Genomic DNA, 25339 nt, shown 5'->3' on the forward strand with positions numbered 1-25339 from the left:
GAGACATATAAGAGAATCTGAGGGTTAGATAGTGTGGACAGTGAGAGCCTTTTTCCTTGGATGGTGATGGCTTGCACAAGGGGACATAGCTTTAAATTGAGCCGCTGAGGAAGAGGTGGATACTATAGGGGGTTGAGTGTTTTATTCCCCCCTCCAATTCTACTTTGATTTAATCCCTACCCTCCCCTTCAGTTTTTTGTTCACTTAGGCATTGCTCTTGAAGGGAAGCACACTTGCTTGTCACTGGCCACTGGAGTGTTTTATTCCTGGTGGTGGAATAAAGTTTTCTGCACTCGTTGTTTCTTCAGTGTCCTACACCTACACGCACACGACATGGGTGCTGGGAGAAATGAGCACTACTGCTGTTTGGTAGCAGTGTGGGAGACTTGAGAGAAACAAAAAATATAACCAGGAGAATAGAATCTAAAAAAAGTATAACCAGGAGAGCCTTCAGGGAGAGATGGGCACAGTGGGGTGTGGAGTATTTTGTTCCCCCACCTATTTTGATTCAATCCCCACCTTACTCTCCATTTTTGCATTCACTTAGGCATTGCCCTTGAAGAGCAGGGCCCTGCTTGTCATTGGTCACTTGGGTGTTTTCTTCCTGGTGGTGGAATGTGAATAATGCTTTCTACACTCGGTGTTTCTTCACAGTGTCCAAAACCTACATGGGTGCTGGGGAGAAATAAGCACTATTGTTTGGCAGTAGAGTAGGGGATTTTTAAAAAAGTAACCAGGAGATTAAAGAAATAAACAGGGGATTCAGAATCTCCTAACCTCAGGGACTCACTCCAAGCTTCCTGACCAAAGCCAGCAAAAAAGGGTGACTTGGTGGTGGTATACCAACCTCTGAAAAAAAATATAACCAGGAGAGACTTCAGAAAGAGGTGGACCCTGCGAGGTGTGGACTGTTTTGTTTCCCCTGCCAACATTATTTTGATATAAACCCTGCCTTCCCCTTCCCTTTTCTGCTTACATAGGCATTGCCCTTGAAGAGAAGGGCACTGACTGCCACTGGCCACTCGGGTGCTTTTTCTTCCAGGTGGTGGAATACGAATAAAGTTTTCTGCACTCATTGTTTCTTCACTGTGCCCTACAGCATGGGTCCTGGGGAGAAGGAAGCACTGCTGCTGTTTGACCATAGTGTGGGGGATTTTCAAAAAAATAGATAAACAGGGATTCAGAATCTCTTCATGTCAAGAAAATAATGTATAACCGGGAGAGCCTTCAGGGACAAGTGGGCATCATGAAGCATTGAGCGCTTTGTTTACCCCGCCAGCTTTTTTTTGTTATATGCCCTGCTCTCCCATTCACTTTTTCGTTCATGTAGGCATTGCGCTTGAAGAGAAGGACTCAGCTTGTCACCTGCTACTTGGGTGTATTTTATTTTTTACTTGGTGGTGGTATACAAATAACATTTTCTGCACTGGATATTTCTTTATTCTACACCTCCACCCACCTGCTATGGTTGCTGGAAAAACGAGCACTACTGTTGCTTGGCAATAATGTGGGGAATTTTTAAAAAGTATAACCAGGAGATTAAAAAATTATAAACAGGTGGATTCAGAATCTACTCACTTCAGGGACTGATTCAGAGTTGACTGACCACAGCCCGTAAGTAAAGGTGACTTAGTGACTGTGTACTGGCCTCTGAAGAAAAACTATAACTAGGAGATCCATTGTAGGCACTGCGGAGTACTTTGTTTCTTCCGCCAACTTCATTTTGATATAAACCCTGCCCTCCCTTTCACTTTTTCACTCACTTAGGCATTATCCTTGAAGAGAAGGGCACTGCTTGTCACCGGCCACTCAGGCATTTTTATTTCCTGGTGGTGGAATATGAATAAAGTTTTCGGCACTCTTTGCTTTGTCACTGCATCCTAAAACTACACATGCATGACAAAAAAGAAAGGCAGGGATTCAAAAACTCCTCAGTTCAGAAAAAAAAGAGCCTTAAGGGAGAGTTGGGCACTGCAGGGCATGGAGTGTTTTATTTCCCCCTCCAATTCTATTTTGATATAACCCTTGCCTACCCCTTCACTTTTTCTTTCACGTAGGCATTGCCCTTGAAGAGAAGGGCACTGCTTGTCACTGGCCACTCAGGTGTTTTTTTCCTTCCTGGTGGGGGAATAAGAATAGAGATTTTTGCACTTGTTGTTTCTTTATTCACCTACACGCACACAACATGGGTACTGGGGAGAAATAAGCATGACCACTGTTTGATGGTAGAATGGAGGCTTACCAAAAAAAACTGGAGATTAGAACTGCTTCCAAAAAAAAGGAATGTCTTCAGGAAGAGGTGGGTACTGTAGGGCATGGAGTGTTTTATCTCCACTGGATAGTAGAGGTCCCCAATGGAGGGCTGTCTACGTGGGGGTCCTCCCCCTCACCTTTGGTGATCAAGGGTGGAGGGTATTGCATGCAGCAGTCTTGTGTAATGATAGGTTGTAGTGGTTCACGGACTCCCATCCCAATTGTTTGTGCTGTGGAGTCCATGGACCATGTATTGTGGGCATGGGCCCTTGCTTTTTAGTTTTCTTAAAGATCTTATTTTATGTTTTTGGCTCAAGTGGCTGTCAGAGTGGAGGTGGAGGGGTTGGGGGGGGGTGCCTATGGCTGCAAGGGTGACCAGGGCCTCGGCTGGATGCTGCCACATGATTTGGCAAAAAGGCCAATAGTAGACATCTGGCTTGCGGCCATTGTCATTCAACACCTTGAAATTGAGGTGCTTGGACCTGACATTGTGCACCAATTGGAAGATACTCAGGTCATACAGCCATAGCATCGTACAGTCCTATGACACAGAGACAGGCGTTTTGACCCAAACTGGTTCATGCTAGCCAAAATGTCTCTACACATTAACCCCATTTCCCCGCACTTGGCCCATATCCATTTAATCCTTTCCTATCCATGTACTTCTCCAAATGCATTTTAAATGATGCTAATGTATCTACCTCAACCACTTCCTCTGGCAGCTCATTCCAAATGTGTACCACTCTCTGTGTAAAAAGGTTGCCCCTCAGTTACCCTTTTATTCTTGTCGTTCTAATCTTAAATTGATGTTCTCTTGACCTCGATTCCCCAACCCTGGGAAAAAGACCGAGTGCATTCACCCTATCCATGCCTCAGTTGATCGAATACCCTTCCATAAGGTCCCCCCTCTTAGTGTCCTATGCTCTAAAGAAAAACTCCTAGCTTGTTGAATCTCTCCCCATAACTCAAACCATTGAGTCTAGGCAACATTTTTATAAATACCTTTTGCACTCTTTCCAGTTTAATAATACCCTTCCTATAACAAGGTGACCAAAACCGAACACAATACTCTAAGTGCAGCCTCATCAACGTCCTGTATAACTGCAACATAACTTCCCAACTTCTATACTCAATGCCTTGACTGATGAAGGCCAGCATGCCAAAAAGCATCTTCACTGTCCTGTCTACCTGTGACTCCACTTTCAGAGAACTGTGAACCTGAATTCCAAGATCCCTCCACTCCAGTACACTACTTAAGTCCCCACCATTCACTATGAAACTCCTATCTTGATTTGACATCCCAACATGCAAGACCTCACACTTAACAATATTAAACTTCATTTGCCATTTCTCAGTGCATTTCCACAGCTGATCAAGGTCTTGCTGAAATTTCTGATAACCTTTCTCACTGTCCACGATACTGCCTACTTTTGTGTCATCAGCAAACTTACTAATTATGGCTTGTACATTCTCATCCAAATCATTGACATAGATAACAAAGAGTAATGGGGCCAGCAGCACCCCCTGAGGCACTCCACTAGTCACAGGCCTCAAATCTGACAAGCATCCTTCCACTATTACACTCTGCTTCCTACCATCAAGCCAATTTTGTATCCAATTTACTAGGTGTGCAGTGGAATCCTGTTAGCACATTACCTGCTTGGATGGAATTTCACATTGGCCCCAGGATCCCATATTTCTCACGGGAGTATGTGCCCACAACCTGAACTGCTTCCAGAATTTTACTTTTGTCTCGTTCAAAGATGTAAATTGACAGACCCTGCACACCATCTGCCTCTTTTCCCTCTTCCACCATGCCCACTTACCTCCTGGCGATGGATGATTCTCAATGTGGGAGTCCTCTCTCTTTCCTTTGGGGATCTGGGGTGAAGGGTGCTGCATGCACCATTCCCATGCAACTGCAGTGGTTCAAGGACTCCCAGCCCAATTGTTTGTTCTGTCGCGCTGTGCACCATGTATATGTTGGGTGCGGGCACTTCATTCTCTTTTTAGTTATCTGAAAAACCTTCACCTCTGCCTTTTGTTTGCACTTCAGTCCATGCTCTTGGTCTTTGGGCACCCAATGCGGACAGGAAAGGATCTCCTCATGGATCTGTTCCTGAGCCTGGCCAGGCTGTCCATTAATAGGTCCAGGCAGCAGGCTGTGAAGGGGGTTGTTATGGCTGATTGCCTACTCCTCTTTCACAGTTATGTTTGCAACCGGGTATTCCTGAAGATGGAGCACATGATGTGCACCAATACTCTCGAGGTCTTTAGGGAGAGGTGGGCACTGCGAGGCATGGAGTGCTTTACTTCCCCTTCAATTCTATTTTGATTTAATTCCTACTCTCCCATTCATTCGCTTGCTCATGATGGCATGCCCTTTAAAATAGGGGTTTGCTTGTCACTAACGACTTGGGAGGTTTTCTTCCTGGTGATGGAATGGTAATAAAGCTTTCTGCACTTGATGTTTCTTCACTGTGTCCTACACCTACACACACAAAACACTAGATGCTGGGAGAAAATAGGCACTACTGCTGTTTGGCAGCAGTGCGCAGGCTTTTAAAGTAAAGAAAAAAAATACAACCAGGAAATTAGAATCTGCTCAGTTAAAGTCTGACTCCGAGCTGGCTGACCACAATCAGTGTATTGTGCACTAGTAAATAAAGGGTGACTTGGTGACGAGACATTGGCCTCTGTGCAGTTATTTCATAAGTATGAGACACAAATTGGTTGACAACTCAAAGAGGTTATTAAAGGGCTGGCTATCTTAGATGTATGATAATGAATGCTTACATTTGTTTCTATTAATGCTAAATTACTTGTGAGGATTCAAATGTATTGAATGAGCTGTCATGGCTAAGAAGATTTCTACTATATAGTGAAATCGTTTAATAGGTATCGAGAACATTATTTCATCTCAGTTTGGCTCCTGACATACGTCCATGTTGAATACTTGGTGAGTTGGAAGGAAATCATAATGGCAAAGAAGAGTTGGTGAATTGGCATGAGTTAGCACTAAGCTGACATTGGGTTGGCATGAAGGTTTGATAACCCATTATTCTTTCTTACTCATGTTCTGAACTGTGCCAAGAACTGTCCCTTAAAAGAAAAGCTTAAGTCTGATTGCTACTCCTAAGTCACAGCATTCACAATCTAATGAAATGCTAGGTGGGGTGAGGAAGTAAACCTGGATCAATTTGCCATCGAAGCTTTACTCATTTTTGCTTAACTGCTTGATCTATCTCTAACTCAATTCCATGCATAAGAGCAAAATTTACAGCCTTTTCGGCAATCAGTTACAATTGGGTCTATCTCCATTCTGCATCACTCCCCATTGTTATCTCGTTAGTACTACTTAAATGTCAAAGGAAATGAATAAATTTTGAAGCTTACAAAACAAAGTGCAACATCATCAGCGTAAGGAGATAATTTATTAAAATGCTGCAACCTTATTAAGGGCTATCATTTTCAATTATTCATTATCAGTCAAACAAAAATACAGCACAGATGAGCACTTCAGTCATTAATTTCAACGATTGAGAAATATAAAGCGGCACGGTGGCACAGTGGTTAGCACTGCTGCCTCACAGCGCCAGAGACCTGGGTTCAATTCCTACCTCGGGCAACTGTCTGTGTGGAGTTTGCACATACTCCCCGTGTCTGCGTGGGTTTCCTCCGGGTGCACCAGTTTCCTCCCACAGTCCAAAGATATGCAGGTTAGGTGAATTGGCCATGTTAAACTGCCCGTAGTGTTAGGTGAAGGGGTAAGTGTAGGGGAATGGGTCTGGGTGGGTTGTGCTTAGGTGGGTCAGTGTGGACTTGTTGGCCAAAGGGCCTGTTTCCACACTGTAAGCAATCTAATCTAATTTGGTTTCTTGCTTCAAATACACTGATACTTTGTATTGTTTGGGAAATGCAAATATAGCATCTTTGTTGAGTTAGTGCTAACTCAGGATTTTAGTCAAATACAATTAAAACAAAAATAACACTAACTTACTGAAGTTTAACCTAGAAGGAAAGAGTATATGGTGCTACAAATTCAATGTTGGTTGACACTTTCACAAGATATTTTTCCCCCAGCCCTCTAGTAATAAAATCAACTGACATCACCTCTGTGCATGCCATCCTGTAATGAGCAGAATGCATCATATACCATGACCTTGGCTTGGAAAAACAGTCTAATATTTCTTGAGGGTAGTGCAGAGAGAATAACTCTCAGGTCAAAATTTGGGCTATGTTTCTAAGTTTGCTGAATTTGAGTCTTTTAATTCCCTAATCAAAATGAGCTTTATATTTCTCAATCCTTGAAGGTTAATAAATTAGTTAGTGTTTTCTATGTGTATTACTTGTACTTCAAAATGCCCAAAATACTTTCTGTTTTCCAAAGTAAATCTCAGTTATTGGTGATCTTTAAGTTCTGTCAGAAAAAGAAAGCAGGAGTTCTTAATATCTTTAAATTGTTCCTTGACAATAATCGACATCCTTCAGCTGCATTATTTACTACAGGACACCTAAATGCTTGAACTAATTAAATTTTAGGATATAAATAAATTTGAAATCCAACAGAATCCTGATGTTGTAGCTGTTCTATTGTTGTGTTTTATTTCTTGAAGATGTTTTAAAAATGTGACAGCAATATACTAATATTTCCTGATGGCAACTGCATGCTTATTGCTGACTCCCTAGACTATATGTGAGATTGTTTTAGTTGAATTACAGATTTTCTTTAATGCTGAAAATTACCGTAGCTCCTTAGGGATAGTTAAAGTTGGCACATTCAGAGAACTGGAGCAAACTGGAACTAATGCTGCCCAGCCAAAGGGGCAGAATGGTGGCTGAGTGGTTAGCATTGCAGCCTCTCAGCACCAGGGACCCAGATTCGATTCTCACCTCGGGTGACCATGTAGAATTTGCACATTCTCCCCGTGTCTACGTGGGTGTCCTCCGTGTGCTCTGGTTTCCTATCACAGTCCAAAGATGTGCAGGTTATGTGAATTGGCCATGCTAAATTGCCCATAGTGTTAACTGCATTAGATTAGATTCCCTGCAGTGTGGAAAAAGGCCCTTTGGCCCAACTCGTCCACACTGACCCTCCGAAGAGTAACCCACCCAGACTCATTTCCTATATTTATCCCTGACTAATGCATGTAACTCTATGGGCAACTTAGCATGACCAATTCACCTAACCTGCACATCTTGGGACTGTGGAAGGAAACCAGAGTGTCAGGAGGAAATTCACACAGACACAGGGAGAATGTGCAAACTCCACACAGACAGTTGCCCGAGGCTGGAATCGAATGCGGGTCCCAGGTGCTGTGAGGCAGCAGTGCTAACCACTGAGCCCCTATGCCGCCCCGATTAGTCAGAGGGAAATGGGTCTGGGTGGGTTACTCTTTGGAGGGTCGGTGTTGACTTGTTGGGCCGAAGGGCCTGTTTCCACACTGTAGGGGAGTCTAATCTAAAAAACCTAATGTAGAAGATTAAAAATATTTTAAACGTTTAATTATTTGGCTGATGCACATAATGAAGTAGCTTACTGAGCACAACATGCACTGTCATTTACCCCCTAACTCCCCAAAAGGAGCTACAACATAGGTGTAATTCAGTTCCTCATAATCATACATAACATCATTTACAGAAGGAGTAAAAGTGTTGTGAAAGCATACCAGTACGAAAAATAGCCTGAAAAAAGAGGAAGTGCTACTTTTATTTTATCAAGCAGAATTCAGCTGGCAGCTGCAATGTTAAAACAAAACCTTAACTTTTGCTGTTAATTTAATAATAAAAGAAAATACATAAATATTATGGTCATCAATTAATCTGAAGCAAAGAAATTTGAAGTTACAGCTCAGCATCCATGCAACACAAATACCATTAACATGCAATGACTACTGCAGCAATCAGGTTAATATCAAATTTCATGAATAAATATTTTGGAGATTTCATAGCTAGTTATGCAAAACAATTTCATATTCCACTGGTACAAGACAAGAACAGCTTAAATGTAGCTTAGTTTTTAAGAACTTACGTCAATTTGCAGTTAATTTAGAGGAATTATTCATGCAAGGTTTGGCTGTGCTACATGCAAAATAAGTTACCAACTGCCCATAAAAATGCATTAAAAATGATCATATGAACAACTTTCAATCTTAGCAGATAAAATATTTTAAAAGAAGATAATTTACTATTCAGAAAAAATAGTGTATTTTCCCTCCTCTTTCCTTCACATTTTAAATCTTACCCTCCAGAGCCTGTTGCATTAATTCCTATCTATATCAATTAGAACATAACTAGTAAAATTGTTAACAGTCATTTGTTAAATTAGAAATTAAATGAGCACTTCCATATACAACGCTGATCTATATCCCTTTACAATTACCATATAGATAATGGACAAATTGTAGCCTTAGATCTGACTGTTGGATTACATTTCAGCCTTGCTTCAGTTTACAGAAGCTACTGAAGACTTAACTTGTAAGCAGCTGGTGTCAGAAACACACAAAGGATTTGAAGATAGTCATTTAGCTTTAGTAAGACCTCAAAATGAAATCTGGCCACAGTTTCCGATTTATGTTATTATTAATGTTTATGTTGAGAATTTGTATGTTGAGATGTTATGCTTATTTAGGAGATAGAGAAAGTCAACATATTACTTTGATGTTTGGATTTTTCAAGAATGAATCTAATTTTTTTTATTTTTGTAATACCAGAAAGAGGATTTAAATGGATATGGCTCTTATTAGCAACTTAGTTCTCATGTAAAAGGCTAAATTTATTGGTGCATTAACTCTCGGGAAAGTACTTCCTGAACTGGATCCAGAGAAATTGTGAACTGGTTGAACCAATGTTTGAAACTTAGCACAGGGCAGATTAGAGGCATAGGACTCTTTAATTCAGTGCTGTTGCTTTTTGGGCCAAATACCCTAATTCCGCTCCCATACCTCATGTCTGTGCTGGTCCAGGAAGCATTGTACAGACTGCTTGTAAACGGGAAGGCTCTGTCTACAACTGGAATATGGAAGAACTTAGTAGCCTCTCAATCATTGCCATTACGCTTAATATGGATGTAAAATCCTTATTAGGATTGGTTTTAATCATGAAATTCAATCAGTTGCATGGGAGTATTTGAAGACAGAGTATCATGTGTGGGAGCAAAGATGGCACTTCAGTATCTAAACCACAAACCACCAGCAATATTTGAGCTTTGCACCAGGTATTCAGGCACTGACAAAGCAGGAACTGTAATTTATGATTTCATCGTTGTCTATGCGATGCACAACAAAGACTTTCAATTGGTGTCAGGAATTACTTAAGACAAAGCAGATTCTTCTGTATCATTAAGCCATTTAAAAGCCTGAGAATTTTAAACTTGTAAGATCAGAACTTCACAACCTCATTTAACCTAAAAGTCTTTAGATTACATTAAAAAATGCAATTATTCTCACAACTGTTTGATAGACTGTAGTCTTTAATAATAATTGTCAATGTTCTGCATAAGAACATTTAGGTTGCAGATTTACTGTCTTAGTTCATTTTACTAACACATGAAATTTCAAAAATGCCACAAGTAATTTGCAGACAGAATTTAATTAAGGAAATAATAATAACTAAACTCTCAATTTGGAGATACCGGTGTTGGACTGGGGTGTACAAGGTTAAAAATCACACAACATCAGGTTATAGTCCAACAAGTTTAACTGGAAGCACACTAGCTTTCGGAGCGACGCTCCTTCATCAGGTGATAGTGACTATCACCTGATAGTGGTGTTGTGTGATTTTTAACCTTGTAAACTCTCAATGGCATGTATGATGTGCAATTTGAGCAATACCAGCCTTGAGTCTGAGTGTGAACCCAGCCTACACTAACCCAAAGTTACATCTCAATCTTTGGCTAAAGTGTAACTGGAGTCAATTTGGCTAGTCTCAAATCAATACATCGTCAGCACTCAAAAGTACAAAGTTATATATTATTTGGCTTAAATTGGTTCAAAAAACAAAGAATGGATGATATAAGACAGAAATGAAGGATCACAAATAGTTTAATTAAGTAGGTGAGGATATTGGTTTTGCACTCTACATGGGCACATGAGATTAGGATTTCTGTTCATTTGCCATATAATGTACCTCATAATGGGTTATGGTTTGATTGCTCTGAGAAGCTCAATTTCATGTTCTTATTCCTGTACATTCTACAACATATAAATCACATGGTGTAATACTGGCCTGCAGTTTGTGGTCGTAATGATAGTAAAAATATCAGAATTCGCCAGCATTACTATGAAACAGAAACAACTTCTGGCATCTGTATGCACACAGTTAAATGTGGAAATCGGGAAGTTACTATCAACGATGCCCTATTCTTCCAGAGTACATGTTGTTGCAGTCTTCATTCAACATTTGACATGAAGATCAATCTTTTAAGTACAATTTTTGCTTTGTTATAATTAAGGAAAATATAAAGTTTTGCTTGATTAACCCAAATTTTAACAACTTCCTAAATCAGAATTATTGCTAAACTGCCTTTCTGATCTTGAGAAAAACATTTTGTGGAGTGTGAGTCTCATTCCTTCAGAATAAACTTTAAAATACAGATGATTTTTTTAGAATAATAAAAACTAACCTTTTTAAAAATAAATTATAACATTTCAGTTCCTCCATTAATCCCATGTATGCATTAATTTTTGTTTTACTTTCTGTACAATCACTGAAATGTGAATTACTATCTTTTTTAACTTCACTGCTAAAAACAGGAATTCATCAATTTCATCAGCTAATAATCTTGCTTGTTCCCTGTAATGCTTTTTAATACCTCAAGTGGCGCCAAATTCAATGTTATCTTACAACAGAAGAAGTCTAAGCTGGAGAGTTGCTAAATCTTATGAATGAAGGTAGTGCACTTTTGTATGAAATTCTATGGTCATCTGTTTTCATAAAATCAACTATCCAATGAGAATCAATATATTAATGCCTTCATTAAAATAGCATTCTTAGAATCACTCAACATAATTACAAATTATTAACCAGGTGAAGATAGACCCCTAGCTATGCCTGCCTCTTTGAAGGGTACGTGGAACAGTCAATCTTCCACAGTTACAGTGACACGATAGTCTACCTTTTCCTCTGCTAGATAGATGACTGCATCAGCACCACCTCATGCTCCCACAAGGATGTTGAATGGTACATCAACTTCACCAATGCCTTCCACTCTGAACTCAAGTTCACATGGACCATTTTCAACACCTGTCTCGCCTTCCTGGACCTCTCTGTCTCTATCTCTGGCCACTTACTCAACACGGCCATCTATTTCAAACCCACTGACACCCATAGCAACCTGGACTACACCTCCTCCCACCCCCACTCCTATAAAAACGCAATCCCTTACTCCCAGTTCTTCTGCCTCCACTGCATTTGCTCTGAGGACATCCCAGATGTCCTCTTGTTTCAGGGAACAGAATTTCGCTTCCCAAGTGATCAACAATGCCCTCCAGTGCATCTTCCCACATCTCTGCCCTTGAATCCCTCCCCTCCAACCACAACAAGAATAGATCCCCCCGGTCCTCACCTTCCATGCACTAATCTCCAGATTATCCTCTGCAAGTTACAGTCAGACCCAACCACCAAAGATATTTTCCTCCTCAACCCTATCTGTGTTCCGCACAGACCATTCCCTCTGCGACTCCCTTGTTAGATCCATGTCCCTCCACTAACCCATGCTCGACAGCCGGCACCTACCCTTACTGCCGCATGAGGTATAAAACCTGCACCCACACCTCCCCCCTCACCAGCATCCAAGGTCCCAAAGGATCTTTTCACATCCGACAGAGATTTTCCTGCACATCAAACCACCCTATCTACCATGACCGTTGCTCTCAATGTGGTCGCCTCTACGTCAGGGAGACAGGTCACCAACTTGCAGAATGTTTCAGGGAACATCTCTGGGACACACATGCCAAACAACCCCACCGCCCTGTGGTTGACCACTTCAACTCAACTTCCCACTCCCCCAAGGGCATGCAAGTCCTGGGCCTCCTCCACTGCCAAATCAAAGCCACCTGCCAATGGAAGGAAGAATGCCTCATCACTCACTTTGGGACCTTCAACCACTTGGCATCAACATCGACTTGACTAGTTTCCAAATCTTCCCTCTCCCCATCTCAAACCAGATCCAACCCTCCAACTCAGCACCTTCCTCTTGAACTGTCCTATCTGTCCAGCTTCCTTCCCACATGTCCTCTTTACCCTCCCCACCGATATATTACAATTACTCCACCTACATCCACCTACCTTCTCCCCACCCCTATTTATGCCCAAAACATTGATTGTCCTGCTCCTCGTATGCTGCCTGATCTGCAGCATCTAGTGCCACCCTTTTTGACTCAGTCTCTAGCACCTGCAGTGCTCACTTTCTCCTAGGTGATGATAGTATATTAATCAACTCTATCTCAAATGCAACTGAGCAATCTAAATCAGAACAGACCAGGATTTGATCCCTAGTCTGCAGTGACTTCATTGCTTATGTTCAGGGAAATGATAGGTAGATAGAATTGTCCTCAGTAGCATCAAATGGATGAAGAGAAAATCAGCAAGGATTTATCCTCCTAATCACTATATAGTGAAAAACAATCAATAGAGATGGAACAAATGGAACGGAGGTACATTATATGGCAACAAGACTTGAGGAGTTGGACGGCCTTCTTTTCTATTAGGTTAGTGTCATTGTTGGAATGGGGGCCAGGCGGATTTTATTGAATATGGGTTTCTGATTGGATTTGTTAAGCTGGGCCACTCAAGGAGTGCTGGTTGACACATATAAACAGCAGTTAGGCTGTTGTGTGGGGGTTAAAAGAAAAAAAAAGAAAAAAGAGAAAATAAAAAATAAAAAATAAATAAACAGCAGTCTCAGAGGTGGGCACTGCAGGGAGTGGAGTGCATTATTTCCCCCGCCAACTCCATTTTGATTTAATCCCTACCCTTCCCTTCACTGTTTGATCACACAGCATTGCCCTTTGATGTCAAGGGTAATGCTTGTACACTTTGTGTCTTTCACTGCGTCTCTCACTGTGTCTCACACCTGCACACACATGACATGGGTGCCGGGGAATAATAAGCACTACTGCAGTTAGATAATAGTGTGGGGGTAATAAAAAAAGAGAAAAAAAAGAACAGGAGTGTCAGAGGTTCTGTTCACTTTGACAGCTGGCTGTGAGGGAACTGGACCAGTGTCAAGAACACCCCATGTGTAAATAAAGGGTGACTTGGTGATGGGATACCAGCCTCTATATAAAAAAAAACAAGAGTGTCAGACAGCCTGTTCACTCTGAGAGCTAGCTCTGAGAGAGCTGGATCAGTATCAAGTACAATACACATGTAAATAAAGGGTGACTTGGTGGTGAGATACTGATCTCTGTGGAGTTACTTCAGTGTAACAAGAGAAAAGCATGCTCCTGAAGAAATTGGCTTCCAGCTGTCATTGGGGAAAGTATTTCTGGCATCATGCGGTTATTTGGGAAGCTTGAAAAAAAAGCAAAAAAAACCCAGCAGTGTCAGAGGAGTAGAGTGTATTATTTTCCCCTTCAACTCTATTTTGATTTAAACCTTGCCATCCCCTTCACTGTTTGATCATACAGCATTGCCCTCGAAGAAGGGTACTGCTGGTCACTGGCCACTTGGGTGTTTCCTTTCTCCCTGGTGGTGGAAATTGTAAAAAGATTTGTACTCCTTGTGTCTTTCATTGTGTCTCACACCCGCACACATACACACAACATGGGTGCTAGGCAAAATATAATAAACAGCAGTCTCAGGGATTTTTCTCACTTGCGGGATTGGTTCTAGTCCATGTACTTTGCAAATAGAACATAGAACATAGAACAGTACAGCACAGAACAGGCCCTTCAGCCCACGATGTTGTGCCAACCATTGATCCTCATGTATGCACCCTCAAATTTCTGTGACCATATGCATGTCCAGGAGTCTCTTAAATGTCCCCAATGACCTTGCTTCCACAACTGCTGCTGGCAACGCATTCCATGCTCTCACAACTCTCTGTGTAAAGAACCCGCCTCTGACATCCCCTCTATATTTTCCGCCAACCAGCTTAAAACTATGACCCCTCGTGTTAGTCATTTCTGCCCTGGGAAATAGTCTCTGGCTATCGACTCTATCTATGCCTCTCATTATCTTGTATACCTCAATTAGGTCCCCTCTCCTCCTCCTTTTCTCCAATGAAAAAAGTCCGAGGTCAGTCAACCTCTCTTCATAAGATAAGCCCTCCAGTCCAGGCAGCATCCAAAGCATCCACATCTTTCCTATAATAGGGTGACCAGAACTGGACGCAGTATTCCAAGTGCAGTCTAACCAAAGTTTTATAGAGATGCAACAAGATCTCACGACTCTTAAACTCAATCCCCCTGTTAATGAAAGCCAAAACACCATATGCTTTCTTAACAACCCTGTCCACCTGGGTGGCCATTTTAAGGGATCTATGTATTGGCACACCAAGATCCCTCTGTTCCTCCACACTGCCAAGAATCCTATCCTTAATCCTGTACTCAGCTTTCAAATTCGACCTTCCAAAGTGCATCCAGGTTGAACTCCATCTGCCACCTCTCAGCCCATCTCTGCATCCTGTCAATGTCCTGCTGCAGCCTACAACAACCCTCTATAGTGTCAACGACACCTCCAACCTTCATCTGCAAACTTGCTGACCCATCCTTCAATCCCCTCATCCAAGTCATTAATACAAATTACAAACAGTAGAGGCCCAAGGACAGAGCCCTGTGGAACACCACTCACCACTGACTTCCAGGCAGAATATTTTCCTTCTACTACCACTCGCTGTCTTCTGCTGGCCAGCCAATTCTGTATCCAGACAGCTAAGTTCCCCTGTATCCCACTCCTCCTGACCTTCCGAATGAGCCGACCATGATAACCTTATCATGGGAACCTTATCAAATGCCTTGCTGAAGTCCATATACACCTCATCCACAGCTCGACCCTCATCAACTTTTCGAGTTACGTCCTCAAAGAACTCGATAAGGTTTGTGAGGCATGACCTGCCCCTCACAAAGCCGTATTGACTGCATTTAATCAAGCCATGCTCTTCCAGATGGTCATAAATCCTATCCCTCAGAATCCTTTCTAACACCTTGCAGACGACAGACGTGAGACTTACTGGTCTGTAATTGTCGGGGATTTCCCTATTTCCTTTCTTGAAGAGAGGAATTACATTTGCCGCTCTCTAGTCCTCAGGTAAAACTCAAGTGGACAGTGAGGACACAAAGAACTTCGCAAGCGGCGAAGCAATTGTATTTCTCGTTTCCCAAAGCAGCCGAGGACAAATCTGGCCTGGGCCTGGTGACTTGTCAATCTTAATGTTTGACAAAATTTTCAGCACATCAGCTTCCTCTATCTCTATCCATTCCAGCATGCACACCTGCTGTTCAAAGGTTTCATTCACTACAAAGTTTGTTTCTTTCGTAAAGACAGAAGCAAAAAACTTATTTAGGGCTTCCCCTACCTCCTCAGACTCCACACACAAATTCCCTATGTTATCCCTGATCGGCCCTACTCTTTCTTTGACCATTCGCTTATTCCTCACATAAGTGTAAAATGCCTTTGTGTTCTCCCTAATCCGTTCTGCCAAGCCTTTCTTGTGCCCCCTCCTGGCTCTCCTCAGACAAATTTTGAGCTCCTTCCTCGCCTGCCTGCAATCCTCTAGAGCTTGACCCTAGCTTCCTCCACCTTATGTAAACTGCCTCCTTCCTTTTGACGAGAAGTTCCACCACTCTCGTCATCCAAGGTTCCTTTATCTTACCACTTCTTGCCTGTCTCAGAGGGACATATTTATTCATCACTTGCAACAACTGTTCCTTGAACAGTCTCCACATGTCTATGGTGCCTTTACCATGGAACAATTGCTCCCAATCCATGCTTCCTAACTCATGTCTAATCGGATCATAGTTTCCTCTTCCCCAATTAAATATCCTCCCATTTTGCCTAATCCTCTCCTTCTCTATAGCTATGTAGAATGTGAGGCAGTTGTGGTCACTATCACCAAAATGCTCTCCCACCACCTGCCCCGGCTCGTTTCCGAGCACCAAGTCTAGAATGGCCTCTCCCCTCGTTGGCCTGTCAACGTACTGAGTTAGAAAATCCTCCTGAACACACCTTACAAAAACAGCCCCATTCAAATATCTTCTGCTCGAAAGAGGTTCCAATCAATATTGGGAAAGTTAAAGTCACCCATTACAAAAACCCTACTACGTCCACACTTTTCCAAAATCTGCCGACTTATGCTTTCTTCAATCTCCTTGCTGCTATTGGGGGGCCTGTAGTAAACCCCTAACGAGGTGACTGCTCCCTTGCTGTTCCTTATTTCCACCCATACTGACTGGAACATCCAGCAACCATTCCTGCCCCTGAGAAACCCATGTCTCCGTTATGGCCACAACATCATAGCACCAGGTACTGATCCATGCTCCAAGTTCATCACTTTTATTCCTGATACTCCTTGCATTAAAGCAAACACACTTTAACTGATCCCTTGGTTCCTTCCCAGGAAATTCATTCCCATTAGCTGGTCCACCTCTTGCTATTGCTTCATCTGCATCAACTCTCACCTCCGGTATAAAGGATGACTGAGTGAGAGGAGTCCATGGAGTTATTTCAGGTTATACAGGATCAGATTTGGCAGTGATGGACCAGTTCTCAGATATCTGTCAGTACTCTACTTCCTTGCTCACATTATAAGAAAGGACAAATGGCAAATTATCTCTGAGGTGACAGGATATATGAGGATTATATGCTCTGAATAAACATTCATTGCCAGAGAGGAAATGAAACAACAGGGGAGTAAAGAAAATGACCAAATCAAAACAACGAGAGATGGTTTAACCTAGAAGTAAATTTATTCAATCTACTTTTGCAATATTATATCAAAGGGAAGTATTGGGACTCACGGAGTTCATTCCACTATTAAAGACATCTCCTGATCCTACATGGGCTGTGTGAACAAAGTTAGTTGGCTCCCCTATCATGCTTCGATCAATCCGCCGTCGCCTTTTCTGAAATAGAAGAAAGGATTGTCAGAACTCTTTTCTATTTAGAGGTTGGTGAACAAAAAGAAAACAAAATAACATGGACATTTTTTTCAATTTCTACCTGGTTCCATCAAAAGAACAAAGGAGAAGAACAGCACAGGAACATGCCCTTCTACACTCCAAGCCTGTGCCAATCATCATCCCCCAACTAAATGAAAAAACAAACTTCCTGCCCTTATTCAGTCCATACCCCTATTATCCCCACCCCCATTCATGTAACCATCTAGATATTCCTTAAATGTTGCCAGTATGCCTGCTTCTACCACCTCTTCTGGCAGTGCACTCGAGGCTCCTACCACTGCATGAAAACTTCCCTCGCACATCTCCCTTAAACTTTCCCCCTCTCACCTTGAACCTGTGCCCCCTTCTGACTGAAACTTCAACACTTGAAAAAGCCTCTGAATTTCCACCCTTTCTATGCCTCTCATAATTTTGTAGACATCAATCAAATCACCTCTCAGCCACCGTCTTTCCAATTGTTATGAAGTCGAAAGAGTTTATGCTCACTTTAAGATAGAAAGTTGTTTCTGAATTGCAAAATAAATTTAAAGTACAGTCACAGCTGCAAGAACACAACAGCAAAGAGGTGGGTTGTTCCAAACGAGATACATGTAGCAAACCTGTGATTTGTTTGCTGTTTTGACAACAATTCAAATTTAACCAATCAACTTATGCCCAGGATACTAAACCCCAATTGAGATTGAATTTATTATATTGACTACATCAGAATAATGAGAGGGAACGATGTTGTGGGTACAAAAAATGTGGGCATTTGAGAATTGGTCAGAGCAACTGCCACTGAATTACACAGCAATTGCCGTAGAGCCAGACAGCAAAGGCCATCCGACAAACTAGACATCTTGCTTTCAAAATGTGCCGTTTCCTGTAAAAACACTTGCAGTAAAATGAAAGATGACCCAGGGAGAACAATCAGAACTCAGGGACCCATAGCTGAATCAGAAGACCAGAAGGAAGGCAGCATAAAAGACTGTGTGGATTTGAGATTAAGTTAATATACTGTTTAATAATTGTGTTATTGGAACAGCATATTAATAGAATTGTGTACAGTTAAGGGATAGTGACTAATTAGGTGAAAGTGTGTTTGGTTTGTTAATAGTTTTGTTTAGTGTTCACTTTTAGAGTTAGGAAAATAAATTGTTACTTTTCTTTAAATAATGGAAATTAGGAGTTCTCTTTCATTCACTCACACTCCTACCAGATTGTGAGGTAAGGCAAGCCTTTCTGGGTGTTTAGTTTTAATTGGCAGAGGACTTCAACCTCAGCGCCTTAACACAATTAAATCAATCCCACTCTTTGTAACCTTTCCTCATAGCTAATGTCCTCGAGACCCATGCAACATCCTGGTGAACCTTCTCTGCACTCTCTCCAAAGCTTCCACATCCTTCTGGTAGTGTGGCAACCAAAACTGCACACAATATTTCAAATCCAGCCTAACAAGGATTTTATATAGCTACAATATGGTTTGCATACTCTTGTACTCCATGTCCTAGTCGATGAATGCAGCAACATTGTCAGATGTTCATCAACATGATAAATGCATTCAAACAATTTTGATATTCTGTTCAAATTCTGCTTCATTATAAAAACCAAAGAGTTATTAAACCTAAATGGCCTTTGACTTATTGATGGCTTTGATTTTAAGCACAATTGTCCATAAGTTGGTAACTGCTTATGTATTTTGTGTCTAACAACAGGCCTGGGCATGCATTATTAATATTATTAAAGCATATGTCAGTACAGTATTGACATGCAACTCAAAACGTGAATTTGTGCCACAGGATTAAAACATACAAGTCCGTATTATAATTTGGACAACAGCTGGGAAATCCTATAGGGCACTGAGTATGATGCTTGATCGAGACCAGCTCAAGGAATGAGTCCAGCTCATTTTAATTCTTCTGAACAGTCCTCTCTTAACTTCCCTACACTGAAGTCAAGAGGGTGTCAATATTGGTGGGTGGCTGTGTGAGTTTATGCAACAGGCAGCCTTGGTGAGGAACTCATACAAATTAGTCCCTCAACATAAAGTTACAGCAGGGACAGAGGGCTCCTAACAGCTAGGAATGCTGGGACTGAGAGAGAAATCCAGGGCGGAGAACCTTGTGAGACTGGAAGCAACATTCCTGTGTCTCACAGAATTTAAGTGAACATTTGTGTTTCTCTTTTCTGGTCACTCTGCTGTCTCTCTCAGAGTTTCAATGAGGCATTGACGCAATGTGTACTCTTATATTTGAAGTTAAAAATCATGTTATGATAACCATAACATCACTGAACCTCCACTGCAGCATGCTAAGCAGATCCAGTCATGCCTAAGTTCTGAACAATTAAAACGGTGGTGTAAATATTCGGGTGATGCACTACCATTTTAACATCCCACCAATGCTATTCACACTGGTCAGGCTGGGTTAAACTCAAAGCTAGAAAGACTGATCACTGTAATGAAGTTCTAAATCTTCCTTTGAACCTTTCACAGCCAACAACATTCTTCTAGTCTCTTAGCCTCTGATCAGGCAGCATTGCCAATGATTCCCCAACCTGGTGTTAGCTGTGACCCTATTGGTACCACTCTCACCTCTGAGTCATATTGTTAAAACTGGTTATAAATTCAATTACGTCTAAGAATTCAGCACAAAATCAGGTCAGTATCCAGTGCAGTACTCCTGGAGATCTGTTAAATGAGATAGGCCTATCCATCCTCTCAGAAACTTGTAAAAGAATTCATGACATTTCATTTGCCTCTTCGTCAACACCTCAAAATCAGTTTATCTGGTCATGATTATATCACTGTTTGTGGAGTTGCTGTGTACAAATTGGCTGATGTCATAGAGTTATACAGCACGGAAACAGACCCTTCTGTCTAACTCATTCCTGCCAATGAGGTTTCTGAAACTAAATTAGACTCATTTGCCTGCCTTTGGTCCATATCCCACCAAACCTTTTCTCTTCATGTTCTAGTCCAAATGTCTTTTAAATAATCTAACTGTACTTGCACCTACCACTTCCTCTGGCAGTTCATTTTGTATTGACACACCACTCTGTATATTAAAAGGCTGCCCCTCAGGACGTTTTAAATCTTTCCCCTCTCATTTTAAAACTATGCTCACCAGTTTTGAGCTTCCCTGCACTAGGGAAAAAACCTTTGTTATTCATCTTATCTGTGCCACTCATGATTTTATAAGCCTCAACCTCCTATGCTCCAGGGGAAAAAAGTCCCAGCTTAATCAGCTTCTGTTTATAAATCAAACCCTCCAGTTGCAATAACATATTTGTAATTCTTTTCCACACCATTTTCAATTTAATATCTTTCCTGTAGCAGGACGACCAGAACTGTACGCAGTACTCCAAATGTGGCCTTACCAATATCCCATATAGCAGCAACATGATGTCCCAACTTCTTTGCTCAATGCTCTGACGAACGAAGGCAAGCGTACCAAATGTCTTCTTCACCATCCTATCCACCTATGATGCTACTTTCAAAGGACTATGTACCGGAACCCTTCGGTCTTTTTACTCAACAACACTCCCCGTGGCACCACCATTAACTGTGTAAGTCCTGCCCTGGTTTGTCTTACCAAAATGGCAAATTGTATTTATTGAAATCAAAATCTATCTGCCATTTCTTGGCACATTGGCCCAGCTGATCAAGATCCCCTTGTACTCTTAGATAACTTTCTTTACTATCCACGATACCACCAATGTTTTTGTCACACTACCTCTATTCTCACCTAAATTGTTTGTACAAATGAAAAACAACAATGGACCCTGCACTGATCCTGCTGGAACACTGGTGGCCACTGGCCTCCTGTCTGATAAACAATCCTCTACCACCAGTCTCTGCTTCCTGCCATTAAGCCAATTTGGTATCCAATTGGCTAGCTCTCCTTGTATTGCCATGTGATTTAACTTTATTATGAAGTCTACAACACAGAACCTTGTTGAAAGCATTGCTAAAGTCCATGTTTTCCACTTTGTCCTCATCTGTCTTCTTTTGTTTTAGATTAGATTACTTACAGTGTGGAAACAGGCCCTTTGGGCCAACAAGTACACACCAACCCGCCAAAGCACAACCCACCCATTGACCTACATTTACCCCTTCACCTAACACTACGGGCAATTTAGCATGGCCAATTAACCTAGCCTGCACATTTTTGGACTGTGGGAGGAAACCGTGGAGACCCGGAATTGAACCCGGGTCTCTGGTGCTGTGAGGCAGCAGTGCTAACCACTGTGCCACTGTGCTACCCTTCTTGGTCATGTCTTCAAAAAACTCAGAAAGTGAGGACTGCAGATGCTGGAGATCAGTCAAAAAGTGTGGCCCTGGAAAAGCAGAGCAGATCAGGCAGCATCCAAGGAGCAGGAGAGCCAACATTTCAGTTTTACTCACTGCTGATGAATGACTTTTTGACTCCTTGAAAAACCCAATCAAGTCGGTAAGACACAATTTCACATGCATAAAGCTATACCATAAAGCCACTAACCCTAATCAGTCCTTGCCTGCCTAAATGCATATAAATCTTATCTATCAAAATCCCCTCAAACAACCTACTCACTACTGACATTAGCGTCATCGTTTTGTAGTTCCCGGGCTTTTCCTTACAGCCTTGCTTAAATAAAGGCACATCATTAGCCAATCTCCAGTCTTCTGGCACCATAGCCATGGCAGCAGATGCTACAAATATCTCTGCTAGAGGGTCCACAACTTCTTAGAGGAAGTGAGGACTGCAGATGCTGGAGATCAGAGTCGAAAAGCATGGTGCTGGAAAAGCACAGCTGGTCAGGCAATATCCAAGGTGCAGGTGAATCAATGTTTCTGGCATGAGCCCTTCATCAGGCCCGAATGCTCTACAGATTCTGTCTGACCAGCTGTGCTTTACCAGCACCACACCTTTCCGCTCCACAATTTCTTCCCTAACTTCAAATAATATCCTAGGATATGCTTGATTAGGTACCGGTAATTTATTTACCTTTATGCATTTTAAGACCTCCAGCACCTCCTCTTCTGTAATGTGTACACTTTTCCACACATCACTATTTCCTCAACCTTCCCAGTTTCCAGGACTTTCCCCACAGTAAAAACTGATGCAAAGTATTTGTTTAGTATCTCACCCATCTCCTATGGTTCCACACATAGATGGCCGAGTTGATCTTTAAGGGGCCCTATTCTCTCTATAGTTGCTCTTTTGCCTTTAGTGTACTTATAGAATCTCTTTGGATTCTCCTTAACTCTATCTACCAAAGTTACCTCATATCCCTTTTTGCCGTCCTGATTTCCCTCTTAAGTATGCCCTTACTCCCCATACCCCTCAAAGGAACATATACTGCCTCTGAATTCTCATTATCTTGCTTTTGAAATCCTCACACGAGCCAGTCATCTCTTTACCTGCGAGTAGCTTATCCAAATCAAGTTTGAAAGTTCCAGTCTGATAGTCAAAATTAGTCTTGCTCTAATTTACAACTTTAATGTTCATACAAGGCCTATCTTTTTTCATAAGTATCTAAAACTAATAGAATTAAGACCACTGGCCCCAAAGCGCTTCCCCACTAACATCTCAGTCACTTGCCCTGCCTTACTTCCCAAAAGAAAGCTGAGTTTTGCTCCTTCTCTACATCTTGATAAAGAAAATTTTCTAAAACAGACTTAAATTCCTCCTCATTGAAGCCCATAACACTATGCCACTTCCATAGTTAAAATCCTCGACTATTATAATCCTATTATTCATAGAATCTCTACTGTGTGGAACCAGGCCCTTCAGTCCAACAGGCCTACACCGACCCTCTTAAGAGTAACCCACCCAGACCCATTTCCCTACCTTATTATCCTATATTTACCCATAACTAATGTTGTCAAGAGTGTGGTGCTGGAAAAGCACAGCAGGTCAGGCAGCATCCAAGGAGCAGGAAAATCAACAGTTTGGTTATAAGCTCTTCATCAGGAATGCCAGGGGTTTATGTCCAAAATGTCGATTTTCCTGCACATCGGATGCTGCCTGACCTGCTGTGCTTTTCCAGTACCACACTCTTGACTCTGATCACCTGCATCTGCAGTCCTCCTTGACTAATGCACCGAACCTATATATCCCTGAACAATTTAGCTTGGCCGATTCACCGAAACCGTGCATCTTTGGGTTGTGGGAGGAAACTGGAGCACCTGAACAAAACCCATGCAGACACAGGGAGAATGTGCAAACTCCACACGGACAGTCATCCCAGGCTGGAATCAAATCTGGGTCCCTGGTGCTGTGAGGCAGCAGCGCTAACCACTGAGCCACCATGACGCCTGACATTTTTACAGACATCTCCCTCCCTGCATATTTGCTCTTCAGTTCAGGTATCCTTGACAACACTCACTGCTGTTAAGTTTAAAAATGAATCATGGACTGAATAAGGTGCTGTCTTCAATTTTGTGCTGACTATTGATATATTCTGTACAACAGTGATAATTCCATATACCTGCTGCCTGTATCCGTCTAGATAGTAGAGGTAATAGCTTTGGAAGATGCTTTCTAAAAAGCCATCGTGTATTGCTGCAGTGCATTTTGTTGATGGCACATATAGCTGCCCCTGTGCTTTGGTGATGGAGGTTGATGGTAGTGGAAGGAGTACCATTCAACTGGGCTGCTGTGTCCTGAATGGTGTCAAACTTTGAATGTTTTTGCAGGTACACTTATCCAGGCAAATGGAACATACTCGGTCATATTCACAAATTGTGCCTTGTAGATGGTGAATAAACTATGGGGAGACAGGTAGTAAGCTATTCACTATAAGATTCCTTGCCTCTAACCTGCTCTTGTAGCCACGGTATTTATAAAGCTGGTCCATTCAGTTTCTGGTCAAGGGGAACCCCCAGGGTACTGAAAGTGGGAGGTTTGACAATGACAATGCTATTCAACATCAAGAGGAAATAGTTAGGTTATCTCTTATTTGTAACGGTCATTACCTGGCACTAGTGTGCAACAAATATTACTTCTACTTATCAACCCAATCCTGGAAGACACAAGTTATTTTTTTTTCAATTTTGTGATAGAGTTTGAACAGGTAAAATAAGAAAAGTTAAAATTGCAGATTCCATATGTGTGAAATATAAATAGAAACCAAGACTGAGAGTTCAAGCCTGAATTTAACCTCTCAACACTGGATCACATGGTGAAATTTAAAGCTTCGGTAGCATGCCATTCTCAGATCTACACACTGAATATGTGCTACTTTAACAGGCACATTTGGGGCAATGTTGAAGGGGCTCAGATCCAGCCGGGCAACAATGGCACTGAAATTAAAAGTCAGCATCTTATGACATCATTGAGTTCATGACTCACTTTTAAAATTAACAGCAGTCAGTGTTGTCAAGGATACCTGAGCTGAAGAGCAGCAAAACAGAAAATGATCAAAGAGGGCCTCCTGGAACAGGAGGATAATATGCTTGGGAAGCTGTGCTGTGGGAAAGAGGATTTGGCAGCAATATCTCAAAGCTAATTGTGAACCAGCAACTTTGAGAATGCCAGTGACTGCCATTTCCTGAAGCCATCTCAACTGAGATTTGCAAGATACAACATGAAAGTTACCAGTGAGTAAGACAAGAGCATCAAGAGTAATTCAAATAACAACTTGCATTTATAAATTGTCAGTAATTTAGGTTATCGTCCCAGTGACAGCATTTTGTTGGTAACACAGGAATGATGACCATCTTTTCTGAATTAGTGATGTATGATGCATTTGTGACAGCATTATTGCCAAGTGGGAGAATGTCACTGGTTACCAATCTTTTAAACGCTTTAGAAAAATGTCTGGAATTTCTGACTAGGAAATCAAATTCTAAATTGTTGAACTACACACAACTTTGATAACAACAGACAATTTCATTATCTCACCTGCTACATTAAGGCACATTTATCTACATAAGCTCACTTCCTGCTGCAGCTTACAGAGGGCTGTTACATCTTATTTTCAACAATAAAGTTGCTGAATTG

The 25339-nt window shown here is 41.7% G+C and overlaps 1 protein-coding gene across 2 annotated transcripts in view; it reads right to left on the reverse strand.

Moving 5' to 3' along the window:
* The window catches only part of cdc42se2 (CDC42 small effector 2), a 284156-nt gene that overhangs the window by 14858 nt on the left and 243959 nt on the right, over window positions 1-25339 (reverse strand). For both annotated transcript variants that reach the window (XM_072586865.1, XM_072586864.1), the window contains exon 3: window positions 17214-17318. In XM_072586865.1, the coding sequence (XP_072442966.1) occupies window positions 17214-17318 (105 nt within the window). The remainder of the gene's footprint in view (window positions 1-17213; window positions 17319-25339) is intronic.

This window comes from Chiloscyllium punctatum, chromosome 2 (genome assembly GCF_047496795.1).
Source record: "Chiloscyllium punctatum isolate Juve2018m chromosome 2, sChiPun1.3, whole genome shotgun sequence".
NCBI classification, from domain to species: Eukaryota; Metazoa; Chordata; class Chondrichthyes; order Orectolobiformes; family Hemiscylliidae; genus Chiloscyllium; species Chiloscyllium punctatum.